This window comes from Saccoglossus kowalevskii, chromosome 16 (genome assembly GCF_978046115.1).
Source record: "Saccoglossus kowalevskii chromosome 16, keSacKowa6.1, whole genome shotgun sequence".
NCBI lineage: Eukaryota > Metazoa > Hemichordata > Enteropneusta > Harrimaniidae > Saccoglossus > Saccoglossus kowalevskii.
The window spans coordinates 30682815-30704315 of NC_140656.1; the positions used below are offsets into that span (position 1 = coordinate 30682815).

A 21501-nucleotide genomic window follows, 5' to 3' on the forward strand; every position below is an offset into this window, starting at 1 on the left:
ATGGGATTTGTCAGAGGTTCTGCCACTGGATTAGGGTGTAATGGGATTTGTCTGAGGTCTGCCACTGGATTAGAATGTAATGAGATTTGTCTGAGGTCTACCACTGGATTAGGGTGTAATGGAATTTGTCTGAGTTTCTACCACTGGATTAGGGTGTAATGGGATTTGTCAGAGTTTCTGTCACTGGATTAGGGTGTAATGGAATTTGTCTTAGGTTCAGCAACTGGATTAGGGTGTAATGGGATTTGTCTTAGGTTCTGCCACTGGATTAGGGTGTAATGGGATTTGTCTTAGGTTCTGCCACTGGATTAGGGTGTAATGGGATTTGTCTTAGGTTCTGCCACTGGATTAGGGTGTAATGGGATTTGTCTTAGGTTCTGCCACTGGATTAGGGTGTAATGGGATTTGTCTTAGGTTCTGCCACTGGATTAGGGTGTAATGGGATTTGTCTGAGTTTCTACCACTGGATTAGGATGTAATAAGATTTGTCTGAGGTCTGCCACTGGATTAGGGTGTAATGGGATTTGTCTGAGTTTCTACCACTGGATTAGGGTGTAATGGAATTTGTCTGAGTTTCTACCACTGGATTAGGGTGTAATGGGATTTGTCAGAGTTTCTGTCACTGGATTAGGGTGTAATGGAATTTGTCTTAGGTTCTGCCACTGGATTAGGGTGTAATGGGATTTGTCTTAGGTTCTGCCACTGGATTAGGGTGTAATGGGATTTGTCTTAGGTTCAGCAACTGGATTAGGGTGTAATGGGATTTGTCTTAGGTTCTGCCACTGGATTAGGGTGTATTGGGATTTGTCTTAGGTTCTGCCACTGGATTAGGGTGTAATGGGATTTGTCTGAGGTTCTGCCACTGAATTAGGATGATATGGGATTTGTCTTAGGTTCTGACACTGGATTAGGGTGTAATGGGATTTGTCTGAGGTTCTGCCACTGGATTAGGGTGTAATGGGATTTGTCTGAGGTTCTGCCACTGGATTAGGGTGTAATGGGATTTGTCAGAGGTTCTGCCACTGAATTAGTATGATATGAGATTTGTCTAGGTTCTGCCACTGGATTAGGGTGTAATGGGATTTGTCTAGGTTCTGCCACTGGATTAGGGTGTAATGGGATTTGTCTGAGGTTCTGACACTGGATTAGGGTGTAATGAGATTTGTCTTAGGTTCTGACACTGGATTAGGGTGTAATGGAATTTGTCCGAGTTTCTACCACTGGATTAGGGTGTAATGAGATTTGTCTTAGGTTCAGCAACTGGATTAGGGTGTAATGGGATTTGTCTTAGGTTCTGACACTGGATTAGGGTGTAATGAGATTTGTCTGAGGTTCTGCCACTGGATTAGGGTGTAATGGGATTTGTCTGAGAGGTTCTGCCACTGAATTAGGATGATATGGGATTTGTCTTAGGTTCTGACACTGGATTAGGGTGTAATGGGATTTGTCTGAGGTTCTGCCACTGGATTAGGGTGTAATGGGATTTGTCTGAGGTTCTGCCACTGGATTAGGGTGTAATGGGATTTGTCAGAGGTTCTGCCACTGAATTAGTATGATATGAGATTTGTCTAGGTTCTGCCACTGGATTAGGGTGTAATGGGATTTGTCTAGGTTCTGCCACTGGATTAGGGTGTAATGGGATTTGTCTGAGGTTCTGCCACTGAATTAGGATGATATGGGATTTGTCTTAGGTTCTGACACTGGATTAGGGTGTAATGGAATTTGTCTGAGTTTCTACCACTGGATTAGGGTGTAATGGGATTTGTCTGAGGTTCTGCCACTGAATTAGGATGATATGGGATTTGTCTTAGGTTCTGACACTGGATTAGGGTGTAATGGGATTTGTCTGAGGTTCTGCCACTGGATTAGCGTGTAATGGGATTTGTCAGAGGTTCTGCCACTGAATTAGGGTATAATGGGATTTGCGAAATTATAGATCATTGGGATAAATCTCCTTTTAAAAAGGCTTATAATTTATGCCAACAGCCAGTTATAGCATATTTACCTCTCTATTGGAGTATTGACATATGTGAGTTGACCATTTGGCAATGTTTTGTTATCATAATTTGAGACATAATCAAGTACTAACATTAACATAGTTTTGTACCATGTCTATTTAGAAGTGATCGAGTACCTGATTCTAATTGACTGGAGCCTTCATTACACTAAATCTTTCTACTGTAAGGGACAACGTCAAAAGATCGAAGTCGGATAAAAAACTTAATTCTTTTAGTTTTTTCCCAAAACCCCCACCCCCCACTGAAACTTAATTGATAAATATTGATCATGGCATCAGACTACATTCACCATTAAATACAAATTGATAATCGGACAGTAGTATGACATAGCAGTTGGTTGTAATAATGAAGCGGAATATACGCATGCGCAAACTACATTTCAGGGTTCTGCGCATGCTTAGGTCCATGACCTGAAATTGACCTAATTTGACGCACATATTTACACTCGGACCAAACCATTTTCTCGTCTTGGATGTGTTTTTTCTGTTATTTTTGACTATAATTGGAAAGAAAAAAAAAACGAACTACATATACTCCAATGTTTTTTTGACTTCATTAAAAAATAAATCGTTTTTGTAGGATGGAAACTTTTTGAGGTCAAACCCCCCACCCCCACCCCCAAACTAAAGCAAATAAGTTTTTTATCCGACATCGATCTTTTGATGTCGTCCCAAACATCCACCATGGAGTTACAATATTGAAGTTTGTTTGAATACATTGCTTTTGATTTCACTATCATTGATATGTAATTTTAGAATTTTATTTTGATGTATTTTTTAGATATTATTGTGGATCATTTATTTTATTTTGGTCTGGCTTTCGTATTGTAAATCATGACGGATGGAGAGTTTCTATTTAAAAGTCAACATATGACTTGGTGCAAGGGATTATGGGATATGGTAGGACAAATGGTGAGGGCTGATTAGAACTTACTTTGCGCTAGACAGCATAAACTTTTCGGCTTTCACATGAGGAGATTTTCCTAAAAATAGAAAATAAATTTCTGTAATATACAGATAATTAAGACATTTTAAAGATGTTCAGTTCTCTGTGCGGCCTCTCATGTGCTAGAGAATTAAGTAATATTAAAATATATTGATAAAAAAAAAGAAGAGGATTACATACAAATGGTTTCAATGATATTACATAATTATAGTGTCTAGACTAATTTCTGAAATTTGTAATTCGTTTTATGTCAGTATGTAAACTATTTGCAATTTTATGTTAATAATAATATATAATAACAATTAACTTCATATTTAGGAAAACAAAATTGAAGTAGGGTAAAAAGAAAAAAAAATTGTAATTTATTTTTTCCCCACAAAAATGTTGAATTTTTTTCATTTATCCCCCAATTTTTTTTTTCTCTCTTTAACCCCCCCCCCCCCCATTGCTTTGTTTTATATATTTAAAGAAGTATTTAAACACCCTAGAAGAACATAGAAACATTTGCTCCACAATGTGAGTCTATTTTGTGAAAGGTGACATCTAAGAGTTGACTTCTGTGATCAAATAAATACAAGACTTCTGGTGGCAGTGATTGAGTTTCTTGACAGCAATTCAGGCCGTATAAGAAATTATGTCTTTCTGTGAAAATCGATAAATACAAAAATCCAGTCTAAAGATCATACAAAAACCTCACTTTAATCAGAGTGGTTCCTTCATCATGAAGGTAATAGGAATTTGAAAGTACATTGCAAGATTGTTATGAGTGTCATAAATAACCTAATAAAATATTGAACAAATGAATCCCCAATCATACTCATAATATTATAAAATATAAATTTACTGACAACAACTGCAGTGTATTCTATCAATATTTAATTTATCACAGCATTGTAGGAGCAAGCAAAAAATGCTCACATCAATAACATTAGCTCTCAAAATTTTTTTCCATTTACATATCATTATTTGTTGAATTGTTGGAGATGATGACTTGTTCAGTTACCCGTTAATTAAGTTACTAAATGTAGATATTCAACAACAAATGTATGTTGCATGTAACTCAAAGCTCCTACGACTACTAACTGTTAATTGAACATTGAGTTATAATTTGGGAGTGGTATCCGGGAATGGGCTGGGTTTCTTAAATATGGTCAAGGTTATTTTTGTAACTCCATGTCCGTAAGTTGATTTCTGTAACTCAAATTGTTACAGTGGGTTGTAATGTGAGTGTAGAATTGAAAATCTCAATGGATTCTAGGAGAAAAAGTGGGAAACATGAAGATCCAAAGTGTAACAAGATTTGTTTCTCATCCAAAAAACAACACACAATAAGGTAGAATTATATCATCTGAATGTTATTTCTTGCCAGCTGGATGAATTGATAGAGGAAACTGAAAAAATTGCATAATTGAGTGGACGAATTATTATTAATGGTTGCCATAGTTATGCCATATGTAGTTCTCTTGTGTAATAAACAGAATTCACATTGATTAAATTTTATATGAGATATAATTATAATTTGATCATTAAACTCCAAGCTAGGGTGATTTAAAGGGTAATTTTTCAACCGGAAAACTTTACCACCTGTTCACATTGCATTCACATGGTTGCATTGTTTATACAGTATCTGTATCTGATTTTATAAAAACATAGTAATTATTTTCAGATGATGTAGCAGAAAATCAATTACTGTACTACCCATACGACCTAATTTAGTCATATCATAATACATATATCAGTCTGTAATCATAGATATCAGGGAAAAGAGTGCCAATTTGTTTTTTAAGACAGTAAGTCACAAATTTTAGTCTTGATAAAGCTTTCTAATTGAAAATTCACCAACAAATTGTTACTAGTTTATACTAGTTTACTAATCCAGTTTATTACTACTGTACAGTAATAATAACTATAACAAAGTCTCATTCCATTCATGCAATTTGAAAACCTATTATTTCAGTTAATTCAAAATGATCGGAAAAGTATCAGTGAAATAGTTTTTTATATCTCCAAATAGAGGTGAAAATCTCTAATTTGTGAAAAATTGTGATTGTAAAATGAGTTAGTGACTAATACGGAGATCTGTTTTGACAATCTAGGTCTGTGTGCATTTTAAGAGATCTCCAATTTTATGTTCAAATTTATGGTTGTCTTACTGTGTCAAATTATTATCATATTTTGCTCTATTAAAAGGAAACCTCTGCAGTACGCTCTCTAATTGAACTGATTTTGTAGGGATCCAGAGTCAAAATACAATCCCCTAAAATCAAGTTGAGTCAACCAGCTTGTCAAATGCTAAAGAGAGGAGTCTTCTTTAAAAAAAGGAGGCGAGGAGGTGACTTGATCAAACTAAAATGTAAAGGCCCTAATTTTTTTTTATCAAATTACAAATTCTGTAACTATAATAGTTTTTTTAAGATCAATGTAAAATTTTCTGATGCGACAACAATGCGACAGTCAATTTGCATAACTACTTGTTTCATAGCAAATCTGTGTATATCAGTGGTGCTTCATATCGTTTTATAGGGCACACTGCATCACTGATAGAAGTGCATGTGTGCCAAAACTAACTTATTTTAGTCTTTGTTTTATGCTCACCAAACCTGTACAGAAACATTTATGCTAACTTTTGTTAAGAAACTGAACCACATAGCGCTTCTCAGAGACAAAATAAATTACACTGCCAAAAAATTAAATAATTTCACTGGAAACCGTAAATTGATTTGCCATAATAAAGATTGTGTAATCAACTATTTTACTAGACTTAATATTTTAGTAAAAAAAGTGGAAATAAATTCCAAACAAAACACAGGGAAATTTACAGTAGTGTACTCAGTGTACAAAGAGATGTAAGAATGTCATCAGATTGGAAGCCAAAGCAAGATACTACTCTCAAGATAGAATTTAACAGTTATAAAGAAGTTACTTGAACACAAAGATACAATAAGGAAGTACCAGTGTCTTGAGGAATTGATGTCAGATCTGGTTAACAACATACAGGCCCTGAATTTCAAGAAATCGTCTAAAATTTCAAGTTTTTGTCTTAAAACTGGCTGCTGAAGTTTAGTCTCTGCAAGAATAGAATTCTGGGTAATATAATTTGATTTTGCTGCAAACCAACGAGTGAATTCTGGGTAATGTAGTGATCTATTGCAAACTAGCTAGTGATTTCTGGTTAATGTAGTAATCTATTGCAAAACAGCAAGTGAATTCTGGGTAATGTAGTGATCTATTGCAAACCAGCAAGTGAATTCTGGGTAATGTAGTGATCTGCTACAAAACAGCAAGTGAACTCTGGGTAATGTAGTGATTTGCTGCAAACCAGCAAGTGAATTCTGGGTAATGTAGTAATTTGCTGCAAAACAGCTAGTGAATTCTGGGTAATGTAGTGATTTGCTGCAAACCAGCAAGTGAATTCTGGGTAATGTAGTAATTTGCTGCAAACCAGCAAGTGAATTCTGGGTTATGTAGAGATTTGCTGCAAACCAGCAAGTGAATTCTGGGTAATGTAGTGATTTATTGCAAACCAGCGAGTGAATTCTGGGTAATGTAATGATCTAATGCAAACCAGCGAGTGAATTCTGGGTTATGTAGAGATTTGCTGCAAACCAGCAAGTGAATTCTGGGTAATGTAGTAATTTGCTGCAAACCAGCTAGTGAATTCTGGGTTATGTAGTAATTTGCTGCATCCCAGCAAGTGAATTCTGGGTAATATAAGTGATTTTCTGCAAACCTGCAAGTGAGTTCTGGGTAATGTAGTGATTTGCGCAAACCAGATAGTGAATTCTTGGTAATGTAGTGATTTATTGCAAACCAGCGAGTGAATTCTGGGTAATGTAGTAATTTGCTGCAAACCAGCAAGTGAATTCTGGGTAATATAAGTGATTTTCTGCAAACCTGCAAATGAATTCTGGGTAATGTAGTGATTTGCTGCAAAACAGCAAGTGAATTCTGGGTAATGTAGTGATTTATTGCAAACCTGCAAGTGAATTCTGGGTAATGTAGTAATTTGCTGCAAACCAGCAAGTGAATTCTGGGTAATGAATTCTTGGTAATGTAGTGACTTGCTGCAAAACAGCAAGTGAATTCTGGGTAATGTAGAGATTTATTGCAAACCAGCAAGTGAATTCTGGGTAATGTAGTGATTTATTGAAAACCAGCAAGTGAATTCCTGGTAATGTAGTGATTTGCTGCAAAACAGCAAGTGAATTCTGGGTAATGTAATGATTTGCTGCAAACCAGCAAGTGAATTCTGGGTAATGTAGTGATCAGCTGCAAACCGGCAAGTGAATTCTGGGTAATGTAGTGATCAGCTGCAAACCAGCAAGTGAATTCTGGGTAATGTAGTAGTTTGCTGCAAACCAGCTAGTGAATTCTGGGTTATGTAGAGATTTGCTGCAAACCAGCAAGTGAATTCTGGGTAATGTAGTAATTTGCTGCAAACCAGCAAGTGAATTCTGGGTAATATAAGTGATTTTCTGCAAACCTGCAAATGAATTCTGGGTAATGTAGTGATTTGCTGCAAACCAGCTAGTGAATTCTTGGTAATGTAGTGACTTGCTGCAAAACAGCAAGTGAATTCTGGGTAATGTAGAGATTTATTACAAACCAGCAAGTGAATTCTGGGCAATGTAGTGATTTATTGAAAACCAGCAAGTGAATTCCTGGTAATGTAGTGATTTGCTGCAAAACAGCAAGTGAATTCTGGGTAATGTAATGATTTGCTGCAAACCAGCAAGTGAATTCTGGGTAATGTAGTGATCAGCTGCAAACCGGCAAGTGAATTCTGGGTAATGTAGTGATCAGCTGCAAACCAGCAAGTGAATTCTGGGTAATGTAGTAGTTTGCTGCAAACCAGCAAGTGAATTCCGGGTAATATAAGTGATTTTCTGCAAACCTGCAAGTGAATTTTGGGTAATGTAGTGATTTGCTGCAAACCAGCTAGTGAATTCTTGGTAATGTAGTAATTTGCTGCAAACCAGCAAGTGAATTCTGGGTAATATAAGTGATTTTCGGCAAACCTGCAAGTGAATTCTGGGTAATGTAGTGATTTGCTGTAAACCAGCTAGTGAATTCTTGGTAATGTAGTGATTTGCTGCAAAACAGCAAGTGAATTCTGGGTAATGTAGTGATCAGCTGCAAACCGGCAAGTGAATTCTGGGTAATGTAGTGATCAGCTGCAAACCAGCAAATGAATTCTGGGTAATGTAGTGATCTACTGCAAAACAGCAAGCGAATTCTGGGTAGTGTAGTGATTTGCTGCAAACCAGCTAGTGAATTTTTGTCAATGTAGTAATCTGCTGCAAAACAGCTAGTGAATTCTGGGTAATGTAGTGATTTATTGCAAACCTGCAAGTGAATTCTGGGTAATGTAGTGATTTGCTGCAAAACAGCAAGTGAATTCTGGGTAATGTAGTGATTTATTGCAAACCTGCAAGTGAATTCTGGGTAATGTAGTGATTTATTGCAAACCAGCAAGTGAATTCCTGGTAATGTAGTGATTTACTGCAAAACAGCAAGTGAATTCTGGGTAATGTAATGATTTGCTGCAAACCAGCAAGTGAATTCTGGGTAATGTAGTGATCAGCTGCAAACCGGCAAGTGAATTCTGGGTAATGTAGTGATCAGCTGCAAACCAGCAAGTGAATTCTGGGTAATGTAGTAATTTGCTGCAAACCAGCAAGTGAATTCTGGGTAATATAAGTGATTTTCTGCAAACCTGCAAGTGAATTCTGGGTAATGTAGTGATTTGCTGTAAACCAGCTAGTGAATTCTTGGTAATGTAGTAATTTGCTGCAAACCAGCAAGTGAATTCTGGGTAATATAAGTGATTTTCGGCAAACCTGCAAGTGAATTCTGGGTAATGTAGTGATTTGCTGTAAACCAGCTAGTGAATTCTTGGTAATGTAGTAATTTGCTGCAAAACAGCAAGTGAATTCTGGGTAATGCAGTGATCAGCTGCAAACCAGCAAGTGAATACTGGGTAATGTAGTGATTAGCTGCAAACCAGCAAATGAATTCTGGGTAATGTAGTGATTTATTGCAAACCAGCGAGTGAATTCTGGGTAATGTAATGATCTAATGCAAACCAGCTAGTGAATTCTGGGTAATGTAGTGATCTACTGCAAAACAGCAAGTGAATTCTGGGTAGTGTAGTGATTTGCTGCAAACCAGCTAGTGAATTCTTGTCAATGTAGTAATCTGCTGCAAAACAGCTAGTGAATTCTGGGTAATGTAGTGATCTGCTGCAAAACAGAAAGTGAATTCTGGGTAAAGTAGTGATCTATTGTGAAATTCAGCAAGTGAATTCTGGGTAATATATAGATCTGCTACAATGTAGTGAAACAATGAAATGAAATAATGGATATTAAAGCCAGCCATGTGCGAAAAAGGTTTGCGTTGGTGTATTTCTGTCGGTATTGGGTAAATATGAGTATCACTATATCATCAATAGTTGATCACACATTATATAGGTTGTTCACCATGGTTACCTTGCATGCAGGGAATTGGGATCTCATCTTCATCACAATCTGTAACTATATACCAAATAAATAAATAAATAAATAAATAAATAAATAAATAAATAAATAAATAAATAAATAAATTAATTAATTAATTAATTAATTAATTAATTAATTAATTAATTGATAAACTAGTATATGGCATTATCTTACTCAGAACAATCAGTAATCACAATCACAATTAACATAATCACAGAATTCTGAAATATTTCATGTAACCAAAATAAAAAGTCATTTTGTGAGTGAAAATAACATAGCATGTTGTGATAGTCCTCATTCAAGACAAAGTAATGCTTGAATCAACTGCAATAAGTTAAATGTAGTTTCCAATTTGGCCAGATCAATGGGACTGGGTCAGAGTTGAACAAGAAAAAAGCAACACTTGTTCCAAGTTTGAATGAAATTGATCAATACAAAGCTTAAACAGCACTATTATGTGACCAAAAATAACCACTTGTTACCCCAAAATACTCCTGTCTCTTGAAGCTGTGTTTCATAATATTGTACATATATTCCATGTATGCTGTGATGGGGTTAACAAGTCAGGAGCCACCAAAGTTACACCAGCTGTGTGCATCAAATGAACTATAATATGCAACACCTTGGCACTATCTAGTAAAATTTGCATATTAATGGAGGAGACAGTTTAATAACAACGATAAATGTGTTTTATATCATACTAAGAAGTACACTTTTACAGATGAGATGAGTTTTTAAAATTATTATGAGAACAATTATGAACACAATAATTCATGTTATGGAAGTGCTTATCATTTCCGGTAACGGTATATATGCTTCTTAAGTACCACCATCTTTCTATTTATTTGACCATATAAAGGAATAAATTAATGTTTGGTGGAGGTGAATGAATTGTTAGAAAAAAAATTACAATTAAGTTACAATTAAGATGGTTTTAACTAGTAGCACATTGTGGTAGCAACAAAGAAAACTTAATTTTAGAAAAAAAATAAAACATGGAATGTTTTTACTCATTGATAAATACTGTAAAATACTTTATTTTTGCTGAAAAGACTTTTTGACGAGTTGAATGTAAAATATAGGAAAAAAAGGTGTATTCATTGTATTTTATTTTCATAATAATTTTCATTCCTTCAGCGAAATAGCAAATTTTAATTTGAAGCAAAAATAAAGTATTTTACAGAAGACACATCATGAATATGTTGTTTCCCGCTATTAAATTGCTAGAAGAAAATAAGTATTAAAAATTTTTTTTTTTTAGTGAAACAATTATTAGAAAAAATGTTTCAGGTAACTCCTATAAGTTGCACCATAGACAGTATAGTATATACTGTATAGTATATACTGTCTATGGTTGCACATATTGTGAAAATAGATAAGTAACAAATAAGTGAATTATTTGTGATGTTATCAATTATTGCTGACACTGTGGGTTAGCTAGTTTATCATTAATAACTGGCAGTTATTATTCTTTATTAACTGGATACGGCTTTTGCGGCCCGAGCTCGTGCGGAGGAAGCGTCAGAGCTTGCGAGGGCGCGTAAGCCGTACTATCGAGGGCAGCAAAAGCCATATCCAGTCCATAAAGGTTTTATCATATACCTTATATGAAAAAAAAGTCTTTAGTTATGTTATTTTTCGCTCGTCTGGCCCAAAAGAAAACCTATTCGATTTCATCCGGGTTTCGATACGGGCCTTTTTACTGGTGCGGATTTATACGATTGATTCTAAATGACGGAAACGCATCAACATCTCTCACAAAATAGACCGGTACCGCATGACGTCAGTGACAGGGATCTATAGACAAACTAATGTCACCAAATATATCCACAAATTACGTTTTAATGAAACAGCAAATGAACATAAATTTATAACAGTATTTTAACAGTAATAAATACGAACTCATTATAAACTTTCTTTCTTAAGAATGGACACTACAGTCCAGCTAAGTTGGTCATTTACTGACCGTCCGACAATGGACGATTTCTTGGAGCTGATGCTGTAGCCACAGGTAAAGACGGGTAAAGACACGTTAATTTCACAGTTGTTAAAAACCTTAGTCGGTGAACGAGAAACAATTGCTTGACAAGAAGCAGTTTGGTTTACAGTTCCAGATTCTGGCGTAACCAATAATATCTGAAATGCGCCGACGATTTTCCGTTGAGATACAGTATCGTCAGACAGTCAGCTGGCATCGGTGTCGCTGGGTGTATCCCGCGACACCGATGCCAGCTGAATGTGAGTATCGTAGTGCTGTAAACTTGACACGTTTTTGTGACCAGTTATATTTATGATTGGTTGTGGTGGAATGCCGGCTTTCATCAGGGTAATAATGAGTCCAACTTGTGTTTTCGGTATATTTTCCATCCACAGAATAATATCGTCAGCCATTGTCAAAGTGCAGACGCAAATTACGCGCTTTGTTTATAAACAGAAAGTAGTTCCAGGAAATAGACGCATTTACCAAATATGGTAAACGGGGCCCGGGCGTGATATGGAAAATTATTGCACGGCTCGCGCATCGGGATTCCCATAGCGTTACGAGGCCGGGCAATACGAGGTATATGATAAAGATGCATATCATACTCAATATAACCAAATCACTTTGTTGTATTTGATTCGTCAGAGATACAGAATTTGTGCCGATACAAATACATGCACCTTGTGTGAAGGAAAAATTACAGATCGTCGGTCGATTACAACGTGTTGTAGACCTAAAATTCCTGTAATTCTGGGTAACGTAGTGACGATAGGATTTGTGACATGTGTAGGAGTGACAGTATTGAAGATGAAGTTCATTTTATTAGAGACTAGCTATTACACTGATGTATGCTGAATTTAACAAAGAAATCCCCCCTCCCCTATCCAGTCTGAAAACAATATCAATAAGATTATTAAGATTATCTTTATTATACTAACCATCCTAAACTAATTAGATACATGACACGATATCAGAAAGTGTGTTTTGAAAAACACAAAATGCATTAAATATTTATTTAAATTTTACCATTCTGTTTTTACTTGTTATCTTTACTTTCATTACGTTCAGCCAAAAGTGAATTTGTTATTCATTACGATGTAATAACACTCTATTATTATTATAGTATATGTGTATATTGTAGTTGTTGATCACATAGACTACAGTATACAATTTATAAGACAATATATTACATTAAAAAATAATAAACAATTATACTTTATTTGCAGATACCCTCATTTTTTATTTAATCTATAAATAAACAACTATATGTATTTTTGTAATTATATGGCTTCACAAAAAACTCTTTCACACGTTAAAAACTCAATTTGGTATAAGCTCTAAGTAATTTTGTTGCATATCAGAAAAAAAAATGAATTAATATATTATTATTAATAATGTCAGCTGTCTGATCAAATTTCAGGCATCTAAAGTTCTATTTCACATGAATAATAAAAATTCCAACATACAGAGAAATTCCAATAATTCATTGCTTTTTTATCAGTCATTTTTTACTAATTACTCTACATCTGTCACATTGTGAAAATATAAATTTAAGAGAACACATGTCATGTGACACTGTTTACTCAGCAAAGTATATGACAGAGAATCTCATCAACAAAAGTTGAAAAGAAAAGAGTTTGCAGCATGCGCATAAACAAGATGTACTTATGGTAAGGTCACTGACATTTTCTCAACAGTTGAACTAAAAAAAAAAACCTGGAAATTTGTTACACTTGTTTTCAAATTAGAATCCTGACTACAGTACTTTGTTTTGACTTGCTATGTTTTTTAAACAAAATGGAAACAATAGCTACAGAAGCTAGAGGGGAATATATTCCCACTAGATTTCATAGATTTATCCTCTGCATGAAAATAAATTAAAAGTACAGCATAGTATTCTGTAATTTATTCCTCAAGTATGCTGAGTAAGAAAAATTTTATGAATCATGGACCAAAAACCAATCTTGAAATTTGTTGGCTTTGTTCTCTCTAGTATGACACAGACAAAATTACATATGACTTACCTGAAGAACGCAGAAGAAATCTCTTGGAACATTCCTGATTAAAAAATAGTATTCCAATTAACAAGTAATAAACATTTGTTAACAGTTAATTAACAAAAATTTTTTGATGTTTTGTCGTACTCACATTCGCATAATTATAAAACATGAAAATTCACAAATTAGTAATAATAAAATATGTGACTTTTTTAGTTAAAATGTCATATCTAATTATAGATAAATAATCCATAGAACACTTCAGAACAGTTCATTTCAGAGCAAGAGATGATGTGTCACTCTCAAATTTTCAAACAAGTTCCAAGAAAAGTAATTCAATTGATTGGGCACAGATACATGCAAACAAAATCGTTTTCAATCAAGCAGTTTTTTGGAGCATAGCAATATGTAGCACACTAGAAAGGTTTGGCTTTTGCAGAGAGATTTTCTTTAGTTATTTATCATTGTTATTATAGTTTAATTGTTGAACAATATTTTACAGTTACCAAAATGTTTGGTGAAATGTAAATGTCCAAAACACTGAACACAAAACAGCATCTGCTCAGATGACATTAGGAAGATATTGATCTATCTTAAGTATTGAATATCTTAGAATGTAGTTTACATAAATTCAAGATGTAACTAAGTATATTTTTACAACAACGTTTTTGGCACTAAAATTATAGTTCTGCTGACTTCATACAAAATAACAAATTCACTAAAATGAATCATTGCAAAAGTAAATTACATACAAATCACAAAATGTTGTTTGAGATACAACAATGCAATCCAAAAATTGTCATGTAGCCAGAGAATAGATAAACCAATCAAATTACCTGTAGAACTTCCCTCAGATGTTTAAGAACAGAGTGCACTTCATATTTCAAAACCCATTGAAACTCCTCTCTCTGTTAGAAGAGAAAAATAATCATAAGCATTTGAGTTTACACATTTGTTTTTGAGACTTTTTTTGGTACCTTTACTGAATGGAGATGTACAAAATGTAACTATCTGATATATGTCTGTCATTTGAGAATTCCTGTTTGCAGCCACACAAAGAATTTTCGTGGGTGTCTGTGCTGAATGGAGGTGTACAAAATGTAACTACTGTATCTGATATATGTCTGTCATTTGAGAATTCCTGTCTGCGGGCACACAAGAGATTTTGGTGGATGTCTGTGCTGAATGGAGGTTTACTATCTGATATGTCTGTCATTTGAGGATTTCTGTTCACAGGCACACAAGAGATTTAGGTTGATGTCTGTGCTGAATGGAGATGTATAATCTGACAAGTCTGTCATTTGAGGATTTCTGCTCACAGGCACACAAGAGATTTTGGTAGGTATCAGTGCTGAATGGAGGTGTACTGTCTGATATGTCTGTCATTTGAGGATTCCTGTCTGCAGGCACACAAGAGATTTTGGAGGATGTCTGTGCTGAATGGAGGTGTACTATGTATGATATGTCATTGAAACAGTAATGCTTAAACTAGACCAATCCTTTGAAATACATAGCACAGAAACATTACAAACCATAAAAATGAGTTACGGACCTATAGGAAAATTAAAACAGAATTTGCATATGAAAAATATCTCACCACAATCAAAAATCCAAATCATAGTGCTGCTATGACGAAACTCACAATAAGTGCTCATACCCATTCAAATCGAAAGGGGCAGATATAATAAGATCCCACTCTGGGATACGGTTTCAAATATTATTATTATTAATATGCATCTGTCACTGTAACGCCATAAGTTACAGCGTGCCGTAATTTTGTGGTATTTAACAGGGTAATTTCATTCTACCATATTAGGAATTGCCAATTCTAAATATGGAATTTACGCGTGCAAGCGTCCTTTAATAATGGAAAAACAAACATGGTTGCCACCAGGGTTTGACCGGACTCCACACAAAGAAGTTAGATGAATCTATTCTAAACATTTTGGATTTTGACATTTCCATGATTTATCCTTGGAAGGAAAAGATGTATAATGATAAGCTTATTATGAGGATTCCTCAAAGTATGCACTCAGACAGCACACAGTTGCATCGACTTCCGCTGCACGTCAGTCGATACTCTCGCTGTACTGTCTTTTTGCATACTTTGAGGTATCCTCGTAATAACCTCATAGTATCACATAGACTTGTGTTTTTTTCAATTCAGTGCTAAACACACAGCCGAATAAGTTGGAATCTAACTGAAAATTAAATCTGTGAGCTTTTACCTTTGTAGTGCTGATGTTTCTGTTTAAGCTGGGCACTTTTCGAGTGAGCTATGGCATTTTTAATGTTTCCTACTTTTGTCTACTATATTTAAGAAAACGTGAAGCATATGCACGGGCTGATATGCACAAATCAATCCATTGAAAAATAAAACTTTGCAACTTATCAACTGGGCTTGGGATCTCATTGACATCCGATCGCATAAATTTACCAAGCTTTGTCATTGAGATGTGCCTACGTAGCTATGGTTATTAGTAACCTGGTGTAGCATAGGTCCATCCATGCTCTGTGGAAATGAACCTGACAAGATTCCTCTATACATTACTACGTTCATGTTACAGGGTCTCGGCATGTGCCAAATTTTTAATCCTTTGTGTTTGCAGAGGGATTACAGCAGTTGCATTCACGCTATTCAGAACCTACTTATGGCCGACTCGGCTCGTGCCAAAATCACACCCTCATTCGTCGATCTATTATTTGATCCAAACATGAAAATTGATACGCATATGATGATAATAATAATTGCTATAGTGAAATTATATTCATTTGCTGTTATGGTATTTATTACAAGTCATCATGCACATGAACAGCAAAGAAGATTCGAATCAAAGAAAGCTTAGAAAGAACTCCCATGTGCTGAGAGTATTGGAGACACATTAAATATAATTCGAAATTACTTAGCTGAAAACTAATTATGCAAATCAGAAAATTAATATGACCAGATTTGAGTGTAAAACTAATGAGGTCTGCGCAATGTAACAGAACATCTATGTCTCCAAGTTTAATTGAAATGTGATTAGAACCAAAAAATTATGAATTATTATGCTTATTAGGGAATTAATATGAACAGATTTTTACCCCAAACTAATTAGGTTTGTACATTGTCCTAGAGCATCTTTGTACTAAGTTTCATTGAAATGGAATAATTAGCACCGTGAAAACTCCAAAATTTCGACCCCTCTAAAAATTTGACCGCCTATTTATTTGCCGGGTTTCGGTGTTTTATTTACCTCCAAATTTTCGACTCCACTAAAAATTGCCGACTCATTCTTATTCGAAAATTGCGACCAGTTTTAGTTTTCCCCCAAACGAAAAAAAAACCGATGTGAGCGTTCAAACGGGACCTTCCTCAAAGGCATGAATCCGGGTTTCTGATTGACTGAGAGATTTTTATTTTATTGGTAACGAAAATATATTCTAAATAAACGAAGTTTCAAATAAAAACGAACACAAAAATCTCGGCATGCTGCGTTTCTGAATTGTTGATTATTACTGTACTCAGTAGTGATTATAATAATGTACACAAAATAAATTTGTTGAATGGTTATGAAATACAAATAAAAGTCAACTTAGTTTCATCGTAAGTGAATGATTCCGGTCTCGTATAAACGTTTGATGCTGTAGAATATCCGCCATGTTCTCTTAGGTCAAATAGGTCAAATCGCTAATTAACCAATCAAAAAGCTGGATGATGCGAAAACGGCATGATTTTTTTTAAATAAAAAAATTAGTTGTTTTTAAAAAATAAACTGGTCATCTGAAGAATAATTTAACATTGTTCACAGTGATAACAGCTCATTCTCGAAAGGAAGCTTACCCGCTCACGCTAGTCACGATAAAAATCATACACGTGTTCTCTTGAATAGACAGACGTCAATGACTACGGTAAAACTTAGACTCTATTTTAGCCGGCAGGATTGATTGAAATGTCCGAAAAATGACGCCAAAATACACCTTAAAAGTCCCATTTTATTTTCTTAAATCCCATTATATTTTTTAATCCAAGGGCGAATTTACGGCAGAATTTGGTCCCTCAAATCACCGGTACGGTGCTCAAATAAGGGACACGTGAGCTTTGATTCTAACCGGATACATTGCACTGGGTCGGGGAGATCGTTTGCTAAACTTCCATGTATCTTTTGTCCAATGGGTACCTGTACTTCGAACATTCGCAAGTTTTCCTAGGTAGTGCGAGACAGCTTTGTCTTTTGACCTATTAGTTTTGTGCTGACCTCTTCTCCGCGTCTTGATGTTTTGTTTTGCTTGTCATAATACTCACTGATTGATGACTTTGTTTAGATTTTGAGTTACAACTCGGCCACGACCTTTGCTTTTACCGTGAAACATGAGGAAGTTTACGTCAATTGACGGACATTGCATTTTTTAAAAACTAATGAAGCACACTGTCTATCATCCCCATTTTTTTTTGCTGATTTCTATTCTGAAAAATTCGACTGTCCGAAAATGCACCTTAATTTTGACTCTAAAAACACGTCACATTTCTAACACAAATTATTTAAAACCAGTCGAAATTTTGGAGTTTTTACGGTACTTTAGATATCAGTGTGAAAGATTAAAATTGGTTAATTATGCAAATTAGGTAATTAATATGTACAGATTTTAACCCACAATTATTCAGGTCTGTCTATTGTCCTACAGCATCCATGTACATTCATTGATATGTGATGTATAGTACCTGAGATATCAGTGTGAAAGTTGGTTAATTATGCAAATTAGGTGATTAATATGCACAAATATTTACCGGAAACTAATTGGGTCTGCATAATTCTAGATTCATTGAAATATGATGATTAGTACTTTAGATATCAGTAGAAAAGCTGAAAATTAATTATGCAAATTAGGTAATTAATATGCACAATTATTTACCCTAAAACTAATCAGGTCTCTGCATAGTCCTAAAGGATCTATGTACCAAGTTTCATTGAAATGCGATGATTAGTACTTGAGATACCCGTGGAAAAGCTGAAAATTAACTAATTATGCAAATTAGGTGATTAATATGCACAAATATTTATCGAAAACAATCAATCTCTGCATAGTCCTTGAGTATGTAAGTACCAAGTTTCATTGAAATGTAATGCTAACTACTTATATCAAATGCTGAAAATTAATTAATTATGCAAATTAGGTAATTAATATGTACTGATATTACCATAAAAACTATCAGGTCTGTGCAGTGTCGTATGACATCTATGTACCAAGTTTCATTGAAATGTGATGATTAGTACTTGAGATATCAGTGGAAAAACCGAAAATTGACTAATCATTATGCAAATTAGGTAATTAGTATCCACGGATTATTACCAAAAACTAATCAAAACCTAGCATTAGTTCAGAGCATCTATGTACCAAGTTTCATCAAAATCCAATGAGTGGTTGTTTAGATATCAGTGGAACAGTCATGGAACCACTAAAAAATAGCTAATTATCATGCAAATTAGGTAATTAATATGCACGGATTTTTACCAAAAATTAATCAAATCTGCGCATATGTTCAGAGCATCTATGTACCAAGTTTCATCAAAATCCAATGAGTGGTTCTTTAGATATCAGTGGAACAGTCATAGAACAGCTAAAAATTAGCTAATTATCATGCAAATTAGGTAATTAACGAGCATGGATTTTTACCAAAACCTAATCAAATCTGCGCATTGGCCCAGAGCATCTATGCACCAAGTTTCATCAAAAACCGATGTATGGTTCTTGAGATAGCAGTGGAACAGTCGGACACACATACACACATACACACATACACACATACACACATACAGACACACTAACTGCAAAGACTCCCATTTTGTGCTTCGCACATGGGAGTCAAAAACAATTATTTTTTCACGTCAATTTAGCATTGCAAGAAAATAGCGGTTGGAGCAGCACATAAATATGCATCGCTGACGACGGTTTCTATTCATTTCATTCATTACTACAGCATCCAACTATATACTAGTATATCTGCATTTCCTGTCATGCTCATTCCATACTAATATGATTCAGCATATGGGGATGTAATTTTGGGTCGTGTCGAGCGTTCAGGCAGCAAATCTCGGCATGTGCAGAGTTTCTGTCCCAAGCATCTTTCGGGACGGAGATCGATTTTTTTTTCGGCACGTGCTGACTCCATCCCGACCATTCACATAAGTTTCGGCACATACCAACTCTGCCCAGAGCCTCGGCACTTGCAAGATCCCTAACGTGAACGCCACTATTGATGCTTCTGGAGATTAGTGTTATCATCTTGTAAATAGACTATGACACTCATTAGCCACACCTCCAATAAACAATCGCCCAGGCAACTGAATTGGGTCTTTAACGAATATACTATTATGCACTGTCCATATGTAGAAGATTGGAGGTAATGGAAACAAACAGCAAGCCCCAGTTATGTTCTTTTGAATCAGGAAAAGATGAATAAGACTACAATTTCAATTTACTTACTTATTGAGTCTGTTTGTAAGAGTATTATAATCATGTTACATACATAGTGGTATTGCTTACTGATGTCAATTGCGAATTGCTCGATTTCAACAGTGGTATACATTTTTCCAATAAATTCCATTTTATAATAAAGAAAAGACATTTCTCCACCTAGAATAACAATTTGTTCAATCCCTTGGACAGCACCAAAGAAGGATGCTTACTAGATTTGTCTGGCTTTGTTTACCCTTACATGTAAATTTAACCAAAAGTAATAATAAACAATAATATAGTAAACAATTACATAAGACCTTCAGACAGTTGAGCTGTGTTGTTGAAAATGAACTGAGAATCCAAATTACAGCTCATTTGAGGCCCATAAACGTACAATTTGTAAACAGAGCATTACTTCGAGAGTCCGTGGACTCATATATACACGATCATATTTTGACGATCGGTATACTGGCAGAAACTTCACTCTAACACGAATTTCGATCAACGTATTTGGAACGATGTTTTTGTGGGATTTCTTCTTATTCAATCCGTTTTAAATCGTTCAATGAATGAAACATGTATTCGTGTGCAATAGCAACCGTGGACAGCAACGTCCTCTTGGCGATGAGATCGACCCTTGTATAATGATCGACGGTTAGATAGAGTTCTCGTCGTTTGTACACTACACAGCTGGCACGTTGAACCCACCGATATGAATCCCTTCATTCTGGGTGTATTAGACAGAAATAAATTACACGGCGTGATCAACGCTATGCAAGGCACTTGGAAATCTTACCAGACTCGCCAGTTCCTCCGCTTCTTCGTCCGCCATGTTTATCTTTTCACCTCAGAACTGAAAGGAAAGATTTTAAATTATTCCCACTAGAGGGCGGCAGAGTAGAATCAAATGGCTTCAGTGTGTGGTTCATTGAAATATTATTGTAATTGTTTACAAGAATATTAAATTCAGACTCGCATGTCTAAACGCATATCGTATACTAATACTCACACTTTCACCATTTGAAAAGTAAATTGGTTATTTATTCAAGTGACGAAAATATAAAAACATCGGATCCGTGGCTAACGACAGCCAAATGAATATCTAATATTTTCTGGAATCTAACAATTTGATTTTTGACGTAATTTCATTTGATAAATTGGATGTAAGTAACCCCGAAGTTGTGCATTTAATTTTCAAAAATAAAATTTTGAAATGAAAGACGAAATCAAAATTATATGGAGTCCACGTCACATTCCATGTCTGTTATGCTTGCGAATCAGAATAGACCGTTCTTTGTAATTTCGCGTCGGACCAAGATTAAGAAAAAAAAAGAATTATAAAGTTGCAACGACTGGCGGCGATGTCACGAAAACGATTTTGTTCATCACCAACGTTGAGCTGAGGAACCACGAGTGTATGTTTTCTCCCAAGCGGATATGTTTGCATCGTAACAGTACACCCCGGAATACTATGTATACCCCTACCCAAGGAGAAGGGTACATTCTTCACCACAGAGCCCCTTGCGGCTATAGCACCGAAAATATCTGTCATACAGACACACCGCCAGTTTACTGCACGTATTCTTGGTGTGTTTTCGTTATTAGAGGGCTCTCGCGCTGGTTTA

The 21501-nt window shown here is 35.2% G+C and overlaps 1 protein-coding gene across 1 annotated transcript in view; it reads right to left on the bottom strand.

The window, feature by feature from the left end:
• LOC102804762 (protein rogdi homolog) overlaps window positions 1-20731 on the bottom strand; it is a 33513-nt gene extending 12782 nt beyond the window's left edge. The window contains exons 1-4 of the mRNA XM_085491652.1: window positions 20673-20731; window positions 14275-14346; window positions 13466-13499; window positions 2952-3000 (exon numbers count right to left, since the gene is read on the bottom strand). Coding sequence (XP_085347778.1) covers window positions 2952-3000; window positions 13466-13499; window positions 14275-14346; window positions 20673-20708 — 191 coding nt within the window. The 5' untranslated portion in view covers window positions 20709-20731. The remainder of the gene's footprint in view (window positions 1-2951; window positions 3001-13465; window positions 13500-14274; window positions 14347-20672) is intronic.
• Between the last annotated feature and the right edge of the window lie 770 nt (window positions 20732-21501).